The following is a 13,802-nucleotide window of genomic DNA, read 5'->3' as shown; positions in this document are numbered from 1 at the left end:
GTTTTAAAAAGATATACGGTATTCAGAATCGCCGTTTTTGGCGATCTGAATACATTGAAGTGTAAAGGAGGTGTGGGGTGTCTTTTAGACCCCCGATCCCTCCATAAAGAGTACCTGTCACCAACTATTACCATCACAAGGGATGTTTACATTCCTTGTGACAGCAATAAAAGTGATCACATTTTTTATTTTTTTTAAAAAACAATTTAGTCATTTTAAAATAAATAAAAAAAAGAAAAAAAATTTTTTAAAGCGCCCGCCGTCCCCGCGAGCTTGCGAAGCAAAGAAAACGCATACGGAAGTCGCGCCCGCCTATGTAAATCACACATGTGAGGTATCTCTGCGATCGTCAGAGCGAGAGCAATAATTCTAGCACTAGACCTCCTCTGTAACGCTAACCTGGTAACCATAAAAAAAATTTAAAGCGTCGCCTATTGAGATTTTTAGGTACTGTACTTTGTTGTCAATCCACAAGTGCGTGCAGTTATAAAGTGTGACATGTTTGGTATCTATTTACTCGGCGTAACATTATCTTTCACATTATGCAAAAAAATTGGGCTAATTTTACTGTTTTGTTTTTTTTTTATTCATGAAAGTGTCCCTTTTCCCAAAAAGTTGCGTTTAAAACACCGCTGCGCAAATACCGTGTGACTAAAATATTGCAACAATCGCAGTTTTATTCTCTAGAGTCTCTGCTAATAAAATATATATAATGTTTGGGGGTTCCAAGTAATTTTTTAGCAAAAAATATGGATTTTAACTTGTAAACACCAAATGCCAAAAATAGGCTTAGTCATGAAAGGGTTAAACCGCTTCTCTTCTAATTGTAGTGAATGGCCACGTATCTTATTAAATTCCCTTTTGCAGAAAAGTTTTCTCCCTATTGTGGGGTCACCAGTACGGTATTTGTACATTGAAATCATATCCCCTCTCAAGCGTCTTTTCTCCAGAGAGAATAGGTTCAGTGCTCGTAATCTTTCCTCATAACTAATATCCTCCAGACCCTTTATTGGCTTTGTTGCCCTTCTCTGGACTCTCTCCAGCTCCAGTACATTCTTCCTGAGGACGCATGCCCAGACCTGGACGGCATACTCTAGGTTCGGCCGGACCAAAGTCTTGTAGAGTGGGAGAATTATTCCAAGAGTTTTGCAAGAAAAATAACCAGCTGATCATGTTTTTTTTTCTTACAAATAAGCACTGTATCAATAATGCTGTGCTGGTGAGGCATTTATAGCTAAAGAAAAGCTAATGCTAAAGGCTAATCTGTGTAGCATGAAAGCAGCACTGACCAGGGTATGACCTGGGGTTTGGCCTGTTTCAGTACCAGCAGATTGATTGTATCCCCATTGGAGCAAATTCTGAGCAATTCTCTTACGTCTAAAGAGAAGAAAATTATTTTTTGGCTTCAAAAGCTATGATTTATGAGAGGATGAGCAAGACTTGATGAAACCCATCAGAGAAATATATTTTTGGATTGTGCAGATAGCCATCACAGTGAAGTATGATGAGACTGAGAGACTGAGAGACAAGGATTACAGTTCATCTGAGGTCTAATAGTTGTTATAATGTTGTCAAATTTTTGATGAAAGGCTGATAATCCATACTTTGGAAATCTGAGTCTAGAGCTTCCCCTGTAGGAGCTACTGGTAATAGCATTGCACGAACATGCAATTGTCAGTTAAAGCGACGCAGTGACGTATCGCAAATGGCCTGGTTATTAAGGGGGTAAATCTTCCAAACCTGAAATAGTAAACAGGGACCTGGACAATGCACTACACAGTAGTGAGTGAAGGAGAGGGACTGGTGTCCAGGACTGTCACTCTATCTATCAGGGCCCCTGTGTACTGTGACATGCTGTGTATAGAGTGGGTGAGGGATCTCTCAGCATGCAGCCAGTGTTCTCCCATGTGTCAGACACACACACAGGCAGTAGACATGTACAAACACACTTTTCCAGGTGAACAACCCCCTCCCCACCTCCTAAAGACTTGTTCATGTCCCCTCACCTCCCCTCACAGCCAGGTATGATTCTTCCAGCATCCAGCCATGCATTCCAAGTAGGCAAGTTAGGGAGAGGGGGGAAGTGTAGAAAGTAGGAAGCTGCATACTGCACACACATTGCACACACATTGCTGGCTTCACAGGCTCATCTATCCATCACACATCCCTATAGACACAGTGCACTTGTTCCCCAATCCCTAACTCTGACAATCGTATCTATCCTCTATGGAGAGGGCAGAGGCTGGCTGTCACCCTCTTCCACACACACACACACACACACACACACTCACTTTGTAATTGGGACAGGTACATCCATCTCTGCTGTGCACTGTCTGAGTGGAGACTGAAGAAATGACTGAGAGAGCAGGGAAGTGTGTGCAGAGTGGAGGGGCGGATTGCGGCTGTCATAGTCAGGCAGTGTCAGTCAGGAGAGAGAGACTGAGTCCTGGCACACTTATATCAGCCTTACCTAGCCTGGAATCACACCGCTCAATGAGCTCAGGTCTTACTAATAAACCCCTCATTGGAAACTCACAGTCAGTCAGACAGTCCACAGCACAGTGAGTCGGGAAACCGGAAGCGGTGCTGCAAAAAGCACCACCCATTGCCTGGTCCCCGCCAATTAAAACATAGGAAAGGAGGCCAGAGACAAATAAGTGTAGAGTGGGAGTGTTTGTGGGCACATTGCTTCCTCCCCGAACACTCCTTAAACATGGGCAAATCAGCTTCCCAGCTTGCAATCAGCTGATTGCAGGCTGGGAAGCTTCCCATAGACTGCTGTGTGTCCAGTATCTGGACATTCTTTTTCTGAATATTTTGGGGGTGGGAGGTTGGCAGAGCCCATGTGCACCCTATGGACAGGCTGCCGCTGTTTGGAACCCTCCCTGGAAGGGAAAGAGCGATCTCTCAAAGGCTCCAAACTATTTATCACCTCCCCAGCCACTCTTTTGATTCAGCCTTCCAGGGTTTGGCTAGGGCATGGTAAATATTCAGGCTGGTTATTTGAATCTCCCTGCCTCACATTCCAGAAGCTTGTTCCAGAAGCAGGAGGAAGCAATAAAACTCCCAGCCTGTGAAACTCTGAACAGAGCAGAACAAACGATCACTGCTCACTTGTCTGCAAAAGGAGCCTAAAACTAAAACAAGGCTAGCATCCTATGTTAGGGAGGTACTACACAAGGAATAAAATGTAAGCTTAATGCATAAGGTTATGAAGTCAAAAAGTGACTTTAGGCTTAATGGAACCCCTTTCCCCAGCTTCCCAAAATCCTACAGTTGTATCTGGTCTCCTGGAGTAAGCTTCATTTGGATCTGACCTGAAGATGCTACACAATTATTTTCCCATGCTTTCCACAGCCAAGAAAGTTTTTTGTGTTATTCAGAGGCACAGATTGGCTGTCCTTTGCCCAGGCATAACCAGTGTTGTGCCATATCAGGCATCATCTCAGTTTTGGAAGGAACGCCCTCCAAAAAATATATAAGTATTTAGGGACTAAAACTGTTTGTTTTAGGAGTGGTGCAAACAGAACTAGTGAAACATCCTAACTAGGGATGAGCCGAACACCCCCCGGTTCGGTTCGCACCAGAACCTTTGAACGGACCAAAAATTCATACAAACTTTAGAACCCTAATAAAGTCTATGGGACTCAAATTTTCGAAATCAAAAGTGCTAATTTTAAAGGCTAATATGCAACAGACAACACCAGCAATATTGGGTATCTTCAGGTGTATACTGTGCTGGAGGCACATAACACCCACTTTAACTCCTGCAGATACCTGTATTAGAGAACACCAGCAGGGTAGGGTAGATACAGGTGTATATTGTGCTGTGCTGGAGGCACACAACACCCACTAACTCCTGCAGATGCCTGTATTAGAGAACACCAGCATAAAAGGGTAGATACAGGTGTATACTGTGCTGGAGGCACACAACACCCACTAACTTCTGCAGATGCCTGTATTAGAGAACACCAGCAAGAAAAGGTAGATACAGGTGTATACTGTGCTTGAGGCACACAACACCCACTAACTCCTGCAGATGCCTGTATTAGAGAACACCAGCAATAAAGGGTAGATACAGGTGTATACTATGTTGTGCTGGAGGCATACAACACCCACTAACTCCTGCAGATGCCTGTATTAGAGAACACCAGCATAAAAGGTTAGATACAGGTGTATACTGTGCTGGAGGCACACAACACCCACTAACTCCTGCAGATGCCTGTATTAGAGAACACCAGCAAAAAAAGGTAGATACAGGTGTATACTGTGCTGGAGGCACACAACACCCACTTTATCTCCTGCAGATGCCTGAGAAAAAAACACTGTCCCTGCCTATCTTGCTCTTTTCCTGCACACCGGAAAACACTACACAAGGCTGGCACGCTGGAGGCCTTATATAGTGTGGGGCGTGTACTAAACCCCCTGAGCTATAATTGGCCACAGCCATCCTGCCTGTGGCCAATTATGGCTCTCCTCGCTGCCAGCGCTGTGATTGGCCAAGCATACGGGTCACAGTGCATGCTTGGCCAATCATGATCAATGTACCACACAAATTTGGTGCGAACGGTCCACAAAGTTCTGAATTCGCCGAACAGACGAACGGCCGATGTTCGAGTCGAACATGCGTTCGAGTCAAACACCGAGCTCATCCCTAATCCTAACGTAAGTTTTTGACATGCTCTGTTTTAATACTGTAGCTCAATGCCTTAATGAAAGATGTCTACAACAGTGTTATTTGTTTTCCAGATTCAGAGCACACTGAACAGTGACATAGAGGAAATGCCATGTGAAGAATGTCATCACAGCAGCTGTATAGGAGCAGATGAGAGTAAAACCTTCTCCTGGATAATAAACCTTGTATCTTTGGGTAAGATTCATCTTAAAGATTAAGGGTAGGAATAGGTAAATGTGCTAAGAGTCTCTCTTTTGGCTCATCGGCCATCATGGAATTTATAGTAAAACATCTGAAATTCTCAGTTAACACATTTTATCATTTTATATAGCTAAATTCAATAAGGATGTGCTAAGTGTAATACCGCGTACCCACGGTTAGAATCTCCGACAACAAATGTTCCATGGGAGCTTGTTTTTAGAAATTCCAACTGTGTAGGCTCCATCGGACATTTACTGTCAGATTTCCCGACAGAAAGCTGGTTCTAAAATTTTCAGACAACAAAATTTGTTGTCGGAAATTCCGATTGTGTGTACACAATTCCAACACACAAAATTCCAAACATATTCGGAATCAAGCAGAAGAGCCGCACTGGCTATGGAACTTCATTTTTCTCGGCTCATCAAACATCTTGTAAGTCACTGCGTTCATGAGGTTCGGAATTTCTGACAACATTTGTGTGACCCTGTGTAGGCAAAACAAGTTTGAGCCAACATCTGTTGGAAAAAAATCCAGGATTTTGTTGTCGGAATATCCTAGCATGTGTGCGCGGCATAAAAATGTACTCTTCGGACCAATGACTCATTGCAGGTGATGAGCAGAGGGGTTTCCTTGCTATGTTCACTCAATGCAGTTTGTAGGTCTCACTATGCAACACTGAGACTCTCTCACTAGTGATGGATGAACTTCCGACGGGGTGTTTCGTGAACCGCGAACGTGGCCAAAAGTTTGCGAACCGCAAAGTTCACGCGGACCCCATTGACTTTAATGGCAGGCGAACCTTAAAAACCTCCAGGTCATATTTTCAGCCACAAAATACTTACTAGCTGTGCACACATAGTCCCACCACATGGACACTGACATAATAAAAGTATGAAGTGAATCTGGGATAGACAACAACAAGCATTCTTTTTTTATCTGTGAAATTTTGACAATTCAGGAGCACATGAAGGCCATGGAGGAGAGGCAAGGTCAGGGCAGGCTATGAAGGGGGTGCAGGAGATGATTAGTGCCACAGTCAGGGCAGCGCAGACCTGTGCCAGTGTCCCAGTGTGCCAACCTGTGCTTGAGCCCCTCCCTCTGCCTGGCCCTTACCCCCACCTATGCAGGGCTCCACTGCGGTGGTCCGGAGGTGCCAGTCCAGTGCTGATCCTCAGCCATGGTGCTGGCACTGCCTGCTGATTGGCTTCTCCTCTGTATCCCCCTTATTGTCTGAAACCAGCAACGTGATAGAGACTGAGCACTGACACCGGCACCGTAATAAAGAGCACTGATAAAGAAGGCATAAGGTACCATGTCACTGATGGCGCCATGGCTGCTACTGACCAGTTTGGTGATCTCATCAAATGGCCGCAGAAGTCTGCATGCGTTGTGTATGAGCAGCCACTGGCGCGGTGGAAAAAGAACTTCCCCAGAACCTGTTCTGCCGCAAAGCTCGTACAGGTAGTCATTAACTGCACGTTTCTGCTTGTGCAGTATATCAAGCATATAGAAGGTTGAGTTCCATCGCGTCAGGAAATCGCAAATAAGACGTCTAACCGACAGATTGTGTCGCCGCTGAATGTCAGCAAGGCGAGCCATGGCCGTGTAAGATCTTCTGAAATGGGCCGAGGTTTTCCTTGCCTGCTGCTAGATGTCCTGGACCCCAGGGTATTTGACAACGAATCGCTGAATGACCAAGTTTAAGACATGTGCCATGCATGGCATGTGTGTAATTTTGCCCTGTTTCAATGCACTAAGCAGATTGGCACCGTTGTCCCACGCCACTTTACCAACTGTCAAATTGAGCGGTGTTAGCCACTGATCTGCCTGTGAATGCAAAGCTGAAAGGAGTGCAGGGCCAGTGTGGCTCTTGGCTTCCAGGCACAACAGACGCAGCACAGCATGGCAACGTCTCACCTGGCATGTCGAATAGGTTCTGGGGAGCTTGGGCAGTGCAGCGGAAGAGACGCTAGCAGCGGAAAAGGAGGAGTCAGCCGAGGAGAGGGAGGAGGATGGAGTAGGAGGAGGAGAAGAAGAGGCAGGCCTGCATGCAATCCGTGGTGGTAAAACCAAATCTACACGGGTGCCACGGGTTACATGCTTGACGGGCGTCAGAAGGTTCACCCAGTGGGCAGTAAAAGTTATATACCTTCCCTGCCCGTGTTTGCTAGCACACGTGTCTGTGGTCAGATGTATCTTGGCACGGACACTGTGTGCCACAGATACATTCACTTGCCGCTGAACATGGCCATATAGCTCTGGGATGCCCTTCTGTGAGAAATACTTCCTTCCTGGGACCTTCCATTGTGGTGGCCACAAATTTTCGAAAAGGCCTCCGAGTTCACCAGTTTATATGGCAGTAGTTGGCGGGCTATCAGTTCTGACAAGCCAGCCGTCAACCGATGGGCAATAGGGTTATCCGACGTCATCATTTTTTTTTACGCTTGAACATTTGGCCCACGGAAGCCTGCCTTTTTCCAGAAAAAACGGGAGGATGGCATGATGGATGGTGGAGTGGAGGATAATTGTGAGGAGAGAGGAGAAGGAGAAGTAGAAGACGAGGCTAGACGGTGAGAGCCTGGAGTGTGGCTTTGTGGGTTCCGTTGCTCCCACTGGGCACAGGGATGGCAGATCATGTGCCTTCTTAAGGCGGTCGTCCCTAGGGGAGTGTTGGGCTTACCGTGACTTATGCATTGACTGCAAAGGCTGCAGATGGCAACACTATTGTCAGCAGCGGACACGTTAAAAAAAGCCCACACTGCGGAGCCATGTGCTGGCATCCTGGGAGCACCAGATGTGACTGTACATGGTTGATGCCTCGCTCCTGATACATTAGCAGTCTGCTTTGCCCCTCTTGTGCAATCTAAGGTCCATATCTCCCTCCAAACTCCCCTCCTCTTCCTCTCTCATCTACATCACCTTCCCCACCTCTATATTTAGAGATCTCGGAGTAGGCAGCAACACCGGGGACCATCCTCCTCCTTGGGCTGATCTGGGTACTGTCATCAGACTGCTGAGTGGCAGTTGTTGCTACCTCCTCTTCCTGATCCAATGCCAAGAGTGACTGTGCATCGGCAATGTCTTGTGATGAATCGGAAAATAATTCCTGTGACTCAAGCGGAGGGTATATGGTGGTGGTGTTGGTGGTAGTGTCTTTGGGGGTGCACACAGCAGAGAGTGAAGAAGAGGGTGCAGATCGAGAGGATGAGGAGGGTGCAGAAGAGTAAGCCCCTGTACACACGGTCGGAGATTTTGCCAACCAAACCCGTCGGATTTTGTCCGTCGGATTTAGACCGACGAATTGTGTCCGAAACTGTTGCATACACACGGTCGGGCCAAGTTGTCTGATTTAGCGGTTGCCAAGAACGCGGTGACGTAAGCCGTGTACGGCGGGACTAGAAAAAGGAAGTTCAGCACTACGTCCGGCACCCTTTGGGCTCCTTCTGCTGATCTCGTGTTTTAGTAGAAGTTTGGTGAGAGACGATTTGCGCTTTTCAGATTAGTGATTCAGATCGCTACCGCTCTTCAGTTTGTGCTTGTCTTTGCGTATCTGATAATCAGTGCGTGCAGTCATTAAGTATTTGCTTCTCATTGTGGACTGTATCTTGGTATAGTACGCTTTGAAAGGCATTTTTTATTGTCTGCTTGCTTCTGCTATTCAGGTCGTCCTTTCAGGCCTTGCTGTTTATCGGTGCTTTCTGGTGTCCGTTCTGACCAGCTGACCGTTTTCTAAACATGTTTCATCTACGTACTCATTGTACAGTTTGTGCTGTGCAGGGGCTTCGTGTTGGGGTTCTTACTTTGACACAAGCCCGGTCCATGAACAGGGAGGGGAGGCGTTTGTGGACCAAAAATTGGTTGCGCCAGCGTCACCAGTTCTCCCACATGCCTTTGCTCCGTGAGATCCGCAAGAATAATCCTGATCATTTCTGGATTATTCTTAGGATGACGGACCCCGTTTTTCACTGTCTGCTGGCTTTGCTGACCCCTTGTATCACCAGGCAGGATACCTGCATGTGGCAAGCCATCACTCCGCAGCAGAGGCTCATCACCACGTTGCACTACTTGGCGACAGGGAGAAGTCTTCAGGACCTCAAGTTCTCTACAGGCATCTCCCCCCAGGCTCTGGGGATCATTATTCCAGAGACCTGTTCTGCCATCATTCAGCTCCTGCAGAAGGACTATATTCTGCTAAGTTTTATCCTTTAACATCACATTCTATGTATTTCATGATTGCTAATGTCTTGCATTTCTTTCCTCATTCCCTAATTACCATCATTGCAATATGTTCTAATTCATATGCTCTGCCCCTTTGTCCTCATGCAGATTTACCTCAGTAACTTCCCCACCATGCTCTTCTTGGCTCCTAAAACTATAGTCTAGTCACTTAACAATGTCTTTTGGCAGCTCCATAGTATTGCTTTCCCCTAAACACCCTCTAAAATGTCTATAAATGTGATGTGTGTGCTTCAATTCATGCAAAGTGACCTTTTTTTGTTTTTTGGAGTTGTGCCAAACTCATTAGGAACCCCCCTCTCCCCAACTGCTACCTCAGCTGATAGCAATCTTCTATCTCATGACTTGACCCAACCCAATACACACTATACCTACCTTTTTCATGATCACATTTATGGACAAATTCACCAAAGCATGTAGTGTAAGGGCCTGCCTCAATACTTTCAAATGCTATTTTTATTTTTTTAACACATTAATTTTCTTGCTATGTAATAGCAGAATGTCAAAATGTCCTTCCATTTTGTTATTATGACACTTCTTACCTGTCCGGTGGGCTGCCAATAGTGTAACTAAGGAGGGGCTTCCCAAAGTATCACACATTATTTAGGCATTCAGCTCTCAATCAAGTGGAGAGGGTTACCTGTCCTAAACATCCCCCCTCATTTTTTAGCAAGGGCCCATCAGATGGGGGGGTATATGACTCTCATAAGGGGACCTTATACTTTAGGCTTTAAATACTCATTTAAAAAAATGTTATACTAATTTGCCAAAAATAATGTGGGTCTCTAATCTGCATGCAATGTTGATTTGTCAAATTACTAGTTTTTGTTCTTGTTTCACTACACAGTGTCCTTCAATGCCACGGGAATGGCAGACTGTGGCCTCCCACTTTGCCAGTTTTATTAAAGTTGTGCCTTTTCCACCAACAGTGCAAACCCAAGTTCAGAGCGAGATGAGGGGACAGTCTCTTCTTCAGATAATCTTATTATGTTGTGGGTCTGCTACACACACACCTTCTTTTTGTAATTAATATATGTAGTGAATTAATGACCAAAATCGTGCTTATTTTCAGCACCATGGCAGGAAAATGGCATGATTGTCCAAATTTACACATCACTGTGGGTGTTTTTTTACTAAAGGCACATCCACTATGCACTACAAGTGCACTGCAAAAGTACACCTGAAACTGCACTTGGAGTGCAAAGTGGAGTTGCCTTTATTAAATCTTAAGCCCAATGAAAAAGGAAGCCACACATTGTTGAGAATTCAACTTTTTAATACAAGCACATTCATATGTGCGTTTATTAAAGGTTTTTACAACAAACCAAGAGATTTTGGGTATCCAAAACAGAGTTTAATCAGATTTTTTTTAACTTGTTTTTTTTTGTGTAAACAGTCATGTATCAAACCGTAAAATACAGAACACAGGAACTTACAAAGTTCAACTTGGAAACGTGAAGACAATAGTATGTACAAACTGGGCTGATATTGCCTTCATCACATGGAGTGTGACCCCTGAAAAATCCAAATTTGAAAGATGCACACAGTGTGTCAACATGTGCTATCTCCCATCATGGGGGATCAGTGTACATGCTTTGGGGCTGAAACCCCTATATCACACACACTTTCCACAAAACATGTACATTGATCCCCCATGATGGGAGATAGCGCATGTTTACACACTCTGTGCATATTCCAAATTTTTAATTATGCAAAATACAACATTTTTATGTTAAGAAGCAAAAATAAAACCCTAGTTTTTTTCGTTTTCACACTCTCCCCAAAACATCAATGATGTTCTTCATTTTATTTTATTTTTAACATCATTGATGTTTTGTTGTACAATTTCCAAATCTCGATTGCACCCCATTATCTCCACGATCAAGATCTGGGCACTTTCACTGGTAAAACGGGAATCTTCCTCCACATCACCTAGAAAACAAAGCAGACAAACACACCATGTAATCCAAATATGGTGAAATACATGGATGAGCTTACCGGAAGCTGTGTTCTCCGACACTCACCTGTTGTGGTGACAATTTGTCCAACCTCCATGATCTCTCCTTCCTCCTCCTCCTCCTGCTCCTGCGTTTCTGCTTTTGGAAGTTGCCCTTCTTTGGGAGGGGTGTGGTCCCTTGTGTCCTCATGGTCCCTGGTGTCCTCATACTTGCCGAGTCTTCTCTCCCCTATGAGAATGTAAACAAAGATTAATTAACACACAGAGGGCATAAATAGGAATCTGAAACATTGCTTGGAAGTGCTGTACAATTGTGTTTTTGGGCCGAGTTACAAGGTGAGAACATTATTGGGGACACTTTGTTAAGCTGGAATACTTCCCTGCAGAACGATGTTTCATACGAACGAAAACCCATAACCTTGAAAGTGGCCATTTTTAAATGCACAATATGAAATCAAAGCATATGGAGCAGTATGCAAGCAAGAATAATCATATGAACACACGACAACTACTTACTTTTTTTAAGAACACACTTGATCCTTAGGTACTGCTCGTGCTCCCTCAGTTTCAGGTCTGACCAGCGTCTTCTCAGTTGATCCTTGGATCGGCGTACCCCAAAATTCTTCAGAAGACTCTTCACAACTTTATTCATGATCTTGGCCTTTCTGAGATTTGGGTTTGGGTAAGGTCCATACTTCCCATTATAATCGGTCCTGTTCAATATGTCCACCATCTCCAACATCTCTCCAGAAGACATATTTGAGGCCTTAAATCTTCTCTTCCTGGATCGGGACGTTTCAGGCTCCGGGCTTTCCTCACCCTCCTCCTCGTTACTGGAACTATTAGTGCGCACCTGCATTCTCTCCACCATGTGCTCTCCCCACTGCGCAGGAAGCGAAGGGGCGGGGAATAGTCTGGAAAGAACGTCAGGGGCGGGCGGAGTTTCACGCATGCGCACTGTATATAAAACGTAACATATGTGTATCGTCCGTACGATCTGGGAGGAGAGTGTGAGTCACGGACGTGGCGAACATGGAAACGAAGGTAACATTTTTAACTTGGTGCTTCACTAAACTAGAATGCTTCTATCTAGGCCGATGTTGGGACAAGATTAGGAGGGATTTTAATTGCATTATTAGTATTTGTGGGTTTGTCTTGTGTTGTGTCTTGCAGACAAAATGGATCCATTCAACAATGCCAACTTTATGGGGCTATTCATAGAACTGTACATGGAGATGCCCTGCCTGTGGCAGTTCCACAACACGTTTTATAATGACAGATCAAAGAGGAACGCAGCACTGGAGAAACTTCTTTCTTTGGTGAGGATCGTGGTCCCCATGGCAGACATGACGTATCTGAATCGCAAAATTGTGGCCATGAAGATGACATATCTCAGGGAGAGAAAGAAGTACCTGGAGTCCTTGAGAGCAGGAGATACAGATGCTGTTTATTACCCCAGGATGGTGCACTTTGACAGGCTGCATTTTCTGGTAGACCAAGGGGTACCCAGGCCACCACTCAGGCCACCACTCTCCAGGCTTCCTCCAAGGCATCCTTCACCCCCAGCTGAGGCTTCTGATGTCCAACCTGGGCCTTCCAGGCAGCACCATGTGGTGGGGCCCAGCTTGAGACAGGTATTGCATTGTTGAACATATTTCTTGTGTTACATTTAATGATGTTAACTAGATGTTCTTATTGATCAGTAAGTTGAGATTTCTCAAAGTGGTTTACATCTCAAGAGACAGTAGTGACCAAAAATGTTTGGGACGGGAAAGAAAATTGCTGGTGTCAGAATGATAGTCTGTTCTATTTGTTAACACTCAATTATCAAAAAACTAAAACTATGTCCCCTTTTCATACACAGGATGACCTCAGTCGGGGGGAGGCTGTGGCAAGTGGCAGCCAGGAGGTCCACCAATGCCCTCCTCCTCCTGCCCCAGCTACAGGAGCCCAGCCACAGCCTGGAAGGATGCCTGGTGGGAAGTCCCAAAGGAAGACGAGAGAGTGATGGCCTGGGTTGAGTCTGGTCTGCCAGAAGATGCAGCCTCTTGAAGATCCACATCCCGGGGACAGAAATGGCATCTGAATTTCATGCTCTCTAGGACTTCGGGACCAGACTTCTCTCCCTGAGATATCTACTCCTCAGGCCACCAATTTTTTAATATCTCATTTAGTCATGTCTGCCCTGGGGGCCAAAGGCTGCACCAAAGTTAAGAAGTTTCTCCAGTGCTGTGTTCCTAGTTTTATTTTCTAGCAAACAAAAAAAAAAATATTTTCTTTGATGAAATACTTGTGTAATGTGTTTTCCTTCAAAAAGTACAGTTTATTTGTGAGCAGGCAGGTATATTTCAAAAATAAAAAATGAACTAAATAACAAGGGGTAACAACACTAAACAACCTCCTGTCGATTAAAAAAGAAAAAGAAAATATAAAAAATACAATAATGTTGTTGTAAGTTTACACACAAAAAAATAAAAAAATAAATAATGAGAAATGAGCAAAGTGTCTTTAACTAGATGCTGACCGCCGACCATCCAATGACGGCCAGGCGGCGCACCTATTGTGGTGTTTAAACAGGGAATGTGCACGATCGTGCGCATTGGTTATGGCTGTTTACCACGTGATCGGCCGTGATGAAGTCACGGCCGATCACACATGGTCACACCCCGGCTGTGCATGGCGCATGCGCACGATCGCGAGCGCGCTGCGCGTGCACGTCGGTGGTGGCGTGTT

The 13,802-nt window shown here is 45.1% G+C and overlaps 1 protein-coding gene across 4 annotated transcripts in view; it reads left to right on the top strand.

The window, feature by feature from the left end:
* Positions 1 to 13,802, top strand: part of LOC143930920 (alpha-2-macroglobulin-P-like) — a 110,260-nt gene that overhangs the window by 38,277 nt on the left and 58,181 nt on the right. For 2 of the 4 annotated variants that reach the window (XM_077455611.1, XM_077455609.1), the window contains exon 6: positions 4,750 to 4,870. In XM_077455611.1, coding sequence (XP_077311737.1) covers positions 4,750 to 4,870 — 121 coding nt within the window. Of the gene's footprint in view, positions 1 to 4,749; positions 4,871 to 12,242; positions 12,704 to 12,933; positions 13,237 to 13,802 lie in introns of those variants that run through there. The other 2 variants (XM_077455607.1, XM_077455606.1) reach the window with 2 other exon arrangements.

The sequence above is a fragment of the Lithobates pipiens genome, unplaced genomic scaffold (assembly GCF_037356315.1).
Source record: "Lithobates pipiens isolate NorthernLeopardFrog02 unplaced genomic scaffold, aLitPip1_a1.2 Scaffold_25, whole genome shotgun sequence".
Classification (NCBI taxonomy): Eukaryota; Metazoa; Chordata; class Amphibia; order Anura; family Ranidae; genus Lithobates; species Lithobates pipiens.
The sequence above is the reverse complement of the archived record's forward strand: the minus strand, read 5'-3'. Positions and strand labels throughout refer to the sequence as shown.